This window comes from Olea europaea, chromosome 11 (assembly GCF_002742605.1).
Source record: "Olea europaea var. sylvestris chromosome 11, O_europaea_v1, whole genome shotgun sequence".
Taxonomy (NCBI): Eukaryota; Viridiplantae; Streptophyta; class Magnoliopsida; order Lamiales; family Oleaceae; genus Olea; species Olea europaea.
Genome location: NC_036247.1, coordinates 10,492,080 through 10,498,238, shown reverse-complemented (window position 1 = coordinate 10,498,238; position 6,159 = coordinate 10,492,080). Strand labels below are relative to the sequence as shown.

Below are 6,159 nucleotides of genomic sequence, written 5' to 3'. Positions count from 1 at the left end.
TTGTCATTTTGATAAAGCATTGTGCGATTTAGGTGCGAGTATTAATTTAATGCCTCTCTCTGTTTTCAGGAAACTCGGCTTGGGAGAAGCTAAAGCCACAACGGTTACATTACAGTTAGCAGATAGATCTCTTACACATCCAAGAGGGATCATTGAAGACGTATTGGTCAAAGTGGAGAAGTTCATATTTCCAGCTGATTTCCTTATCTTGGATATGGAGGAAGATAAGGGTGTTCCACTTATATTGGGGCGACCTTTCCTAGCTACTGGAAGAGCGATTGTTGATGTTCAGAAAGGGTAGCTTATATTGAGGCTTGGCGAAGAGAAAATCTCGTTCAACGTGTTCAAGGCAATGAAATTCCCGATCGAGTCAGACAGTTGTTTCCAGATTGATGTAATTGATAGAATAATTCAAGATACATTTCGGCTACATCATCCTTCCGATGCTTACAAGGCGTGCATTGCACATTCTCAATCTACTCACACTGATTCGAGTGAGATTGAAACATGTGCACGATTCTTGGAGACTAATCTGCCATACATGCGTAGACGCTACTTCGAAGAACTGGGAACCAGAACTACACAGTCAGTGCCATCTATTCAGCAACCTCCCAAATTGGAACTCAAGCAACTGCCACCACACATGAGATATGCTTACCTGGGGGAATCTTCTACACTTCCGGATATTATTTCAAGTACTGTCAGTGAAGTGGAGGAAAAGAAACTACTTCGGGTGCTAAGGGAAAATAAAACAGCCATTGGATAGTCGATTGCAGATATCAAGGGGATCAGTCCGTCGCTATGCATGCACAAAATACTCATGGAGGAAAAATTCAAACCAAGCATTGATAGTCAGCGGAGAGTGAATCCAAACATGAAGGAAGTGGTCAGGGCTGAGGTATTGAAGTTGCTCGACGCAGGTATCATCTATCCAATATCAGATAGTGCTTGGATCAGTGTAGTACAAGTTGTTCCCAAGAAAAGGGGTATTACGGTGATTGAAAACGAGAAAAATGAGTTGATTCCTACACGAACTGTGATTGGATGGAGAGTTTGCATTGATTACCGTAAACTAAACGCCGCTACTCGAAAGGATCACTTCCCATTACCGTTCATTGATCAGATGCTGGAGAGACTAACAGGGCATTCGCATTATTGTTTTCTGGATGGATATTCCGGGTATAATCAGATTCCAGTAGCACCTGACGATCAGGAGAAGACAATTTTCACTTGCCCCTACGGTACCTTTGCATACCGTAGGATGCCGTTTGGTTTATGCAATACTCCTGCTACTTTTCAGCGCTACATGATGGCTATCTTCTCAGATATGATTGAGAAATTCATCGAGGTCTTCATGGACGATTTCTCAGTGTTCGGGTCTTCATTTGATGAGTGCTTGGAGCATTTGAGTCTTGTGTTACAGCGGTGTACGGAGACTAACTTGGTATTGAATTGGGAGAAATGCCACTTTATGATACAGGAAGGCATCGTGCTAGGACACATAATCTCAGCAACGGGTATTGAAGTGGACAGAGCAAAGATTCAGGTGATCGAGAAATTACCGCTACCTACATCCATGAAAGGTGTTCGTAGTTTCCTCGGGCATGCCGGTTTCTACAGAAGGTTCATTAAGGATTTCTCAAATATTACTAAACCGTTGTGCTGGCTGTTGATGAAAGAATCCACATTTGAGTTCACAGATGAGTGTCTGTTTGCTTTTAATACCTTGAAGGAGAAGTTGATTTCTGCACCCGTGATCATTACGCCAGATTGGAATCTGCCATTTGAATTAATGTGCGACGCTAGTGATTATGCTGTTGGGGCTGTCTTAGGACAACGAAGAAATAAGATATTTCACGTGATTTACTATGCAAGTAAGACCTTGAACGAAGCTCAACTCAATTATGCCACTACAGAAAAAGAGCTCCTTGCCGTAGTCTACGCCTTTGACAAATTTAGGTCATATCTCGTGGGATCAAAGGTCATCGTTTATATAGATGCGTGCTATCAAGTACTTAATGGAAAAGAAGGATGCAAAGCCCCATCTCATTCGTTGGACACTGTTGTTTTAAGAGTTTGACTTGGAAATCAGGGATAAGAAAGGCAGTGAAAATGTAGTGACGGACCACTTATCTCGACTCGAGGCCACAGAACAGACAGAAATAGTGGAAATCAACGAAGTCTTCCCAGATGAACAAATTTTTGGTTTGGGGAGGGGGGCCCTGGTATGGAGACATCGTTAACTACTTAACCAGATCTATAATGCCGCCTGATTACTCCAGTCACCAGAAGAAGAAATTTTTCTCTGATTTGAAATATTATTTTTGGGAGGATCCCATCCTATATAGGCGGGGTGCAGATCAAATTGTTCGTCGCTGCGTACCTGAGGAAGAAGTGCCTTTGATATTAGAACATTGTCATTTATCTACATATGCAGGGCATTTTGGTGCTTCAAAAACAGTAGCGAAGATCCTTCAATCAAGTTTTTATTGGCCTACACTATTTAAAGATGCTTTTGAATTCGTGAAAAGATGTGACCGATGTTAACACACAGGAAATATATCCAGGAGAAATGAAATGCCTTTGAATAGTATCCTGGAGGTGGAACTATTCGACGTCTGGAGGATCGACTTCATGGGGCCATTTCCCCCATCCTTCTCTAATCAATACATATTAGTGGCTGCGGACTACGTATCAAAGTGGGTAGAGGCCGTTACACTGCCTACCAATGATGGGAAGGTGGTGATTGAGTTTCTAAAGAAACATATTTTTACCCGCTTTAGAACACCGAGGACTATAATCAGTGACGGGGGCAAACACTTCTGCAATCGTCAGTTCGAACAATTGTTGGCTAAATTTGGCGTTAAATATCGTGTAGCCACTGCATATCATCCTCAAACCAGCGGACAGGTCGAAGTGTCCAATAGACAATTAAAGCGAATACTCGAAGTCACAGTAAATTCATCACAAAAGGACTGGTCTAAGAAATTGAACGACGCCTTGTGGGCATATAGGACTGCATTCAAGACCCCTATAGGAATGTCACCATATCGACTGGTTTTCGGGAAAGTATGCCACTTACCTCTTGAGATAGAACATCACGCTTACTGGGCAATGAAGAAATTGAATTTGGATTTGAAGGCTGCGGGTGAAAAACGTCTCCTACAACTTAATGAGCTGGATGAGCTTAGAATGGAAGCCTACGAGAATTCAAGAATCTACAAAGAGCGCACTAAGAAATGGCATGACATGCACATTCCGAGACGTGAATTTAATGGTGGGGCAAAAAGTGCTACTCTACAACTCTAGGCTTAAGCTGTTTCCAGGAAAACTGCGATCTGGCCGGTCTGGTCCGTATACTATTACACAGGTTTTTCCACATGGGGCAGTGGAAATCACTCACGACAGCAAGGGGACATTCAAGGTCAATGGACAGCGCCTGAAGCATTATTGGGGCGGTGATTTTTCAAAGGAAAAGTCTACCGTTCATCTTCGACCATCAGAATGAAGCAACACGGTAAAGTCGAGCTACCGACTATAATCTAGCGCTGCGTGGGAGGCAACCTACTGTATCCTTTTATTAGCTTATTTTCCACATTATTTTTAGAATTATTTCATTTCTGCATTTGCATTTTTTTTTAGGGTCATCGATTGTTCTTGCATGTTAATTGGATCGAACTATCATCCCCATAATTTCCTAGGTATTACACACATGTTAGTTGAGTTTGAAACGATGTTGGGTGTTTGGAAACACGGTTCACGCTTTTCTAGATCAAAGAACGTTTTTTTTAAAAAAAATTTACGAGGGAAATACTTTTTTTTTTAATTTTTTTACATTTCAGTGCGATCGCATAATGTCTATGCGACCGCATAGACGGTTACCGAAATAAAAAGGGGGGATATTTTTTCTACTATGCGACCGCATAGATTAGTACTATGCGGCCGCATAGTAGATCTCGGTCATGGTTTTAAACCATGACCGAGACATTCTTCCTCATTTTCCCCCTAATTTCCTCCCACACCATTCTCACCACTCTCCAACACACATCAACAGGCACACATCACTGATTTTCCCGAGCCTGATCAGTGAAATTTGTAGAGCGGCGAGCATACAGGTTCAGGCAGGGGAGGCACCGGAAAAACTAAGTCCTTTTATCAAACGCCTCATACTCGACGCCCAGGACCGCGCCAGAATTAAACATCAATAGAAATTGGAAAACGAGCGCCGACGACCGCAACAGGCTGCAGAGGGGCAAGCAGCTACAGACTTTAAAATGCCACAGGCTCCACCACCACCAGCTGACGTGGACATCCAGTTATTGTGGCAGATGTTTGCTACTATGACTGGACACGGCCGAGACATGCAGTAGCTTCAGCAATCCTTCGGGGCACTAACTACCACCATTCAGCAGGTGCAGATAGATATGGCATCTGCAAGAAACTTCGCGTCCACTGCCAGCAGTGAATCCATCGCAGCACGCCTATAGATGAGTACCTTTGACGGGCGTCTGGGCATGTACGTTAGCCGGATGGACGGTATACAGTGGCGGGTGAACGAGTCTTGGGACCGTCTAGGGAATTTGGAGATGAGGGTTCAGGCCATGCAGATGGAGCAGACCCAACAGCCTGCCATGTTGAGGGAGATCTTGTCTCGCATTTCCTCTCCTCCTGGCGATGATGATGCTGGGCCCAGCTTTCCATCCCAGCCATCGTTTTGATCAGGGGCGTATTGTTTATCCCATTTTGATTCTTCATCTTCATTTTGTCCTTAAAAATTATGTCGTTAATCTTTTGTTAATCTTACATTGAGGACAATGTATTGACTAAGTTTGGGGAGGGCGACATAATTTATTTCAATTTATTTCACATCTTTATCTGTGTTCATTATTATATATTTTCATTACTGCATAATGCATGCATGATTAGTGAAAAAAATTAATAAAAATAAAAAAATAAAAAAAATTAAATTTTTTTCGCATTCTATTCAGTTTGTTTTAATTCTCTTCATGCATGCTTGTGTGGGCTTAATAACCTCGCTCGCTACGATGTTATTATTGAACTAGTTTAAACTGTAAAACTTTGAATCTGGTGTTAATTTGACGAACTGATACATGTTGATGCAGCACATGACATTATCTATGCACGCTATTCATGCTTGATATGTTAGGTGAGTGAATGGATTTTGAGCATAAAGTAAGAAAAAAATGATAACCCTCTATTGATTAACCCATAAACTACCTAAAGATAGTTTGGTGATAGTTGAGCTATTATAGGAAAGCAGTGAGATGTGTGGAGGCTCCGTGCATGAAATTTATTGTGTGGATTGCCTAGACCAGTGGGATGAAGAGTAGGTGAAAATCTTAAATTGGGGGTTGGTTTTGGAAACTAAATGTCTAGAAAAATGACAAAGGGCACAATTTTTATATGTGAGAATAAAACACTTCTTTTCATGCCTTTATGACTAGAGCAAGTAAGCCTGTAAGGATATTTCAACATCTGGTGCCCTAAAACCAACTGGTTTGGGAGTCACCGACTTAAAGTTCGTTGCATGGGTCATATAGAAAGCAAGAAGGAAAGGAGTTAATAAAAAGTCATCTTATCGAGCCTTTATAACTCGAGTGAATAAGCCTGAAAGGGTTTAAAACCTGGTGCCCTACAACCAACTGGTTTGGGAGTCACCGGTCTAAAGCTCGTTACATGGGTTATATAGAAAGCAAATGAGGAGATGAAAATCAATCAGAAATTAAAGAAATGTGAGAAAAACAAAAGAGAGACAAAACATGACGAAAAGCCCTTAGACATTTGGTTGAAGAGACTGTACCTCTGAGGCGAGACAAGTAATCTAGTTTGATCTTGAGTATCAAAGCAATCAAATCTAGGAGAGCCTTCGCTTTTTGAAATGTAGACTTGTGATAGTAATGCTAAATCCGAACTACGAGAGGGTAAGGACTACAACTATATAAATTCCTAATCTTAAAACACAACCCTGGAATAATTGAGTGAAAAGAATAAGTTTGGGGGGTTGTGTATCTCTCGAGCGAGTAAGGATATATTTGACCACTTGGGGTCAGGACTCAGATTCATCATAAATCTGATATGTTGGCATGAATTCACACACACACGTCAATTTGCATTAAACAGGTAAAGGTTGATGTCATG

General features: G+C 41.6%; 1 protein-coding gene across 1 annotated transcript; it reads left to right on the top strand.

Moving 5' to 3' along the window:
• Positions 1-874: 874 nt before the first annotated feature.
• On the top strand, positions 875-3,508 carry LOC111404446. Its single transcript, XM_023033253.1, has 6 exons — positions 875-1,195; positions 1,301-2,001; positions 2,093-2,225; positions 2,332-2,446; positions 2,555-3,002; positions 3,142-3,508. The coding sequence occupies exons 1-6, from the start codon at positions 875-877 to the stop codon at positions 3,506-3,508; spliced, it is 2,085 nt and encodes a 694-aa protein (XP_022889021.1).
• Positions 3,509-6,159: the final 2,651 nt, after the last annotated feature.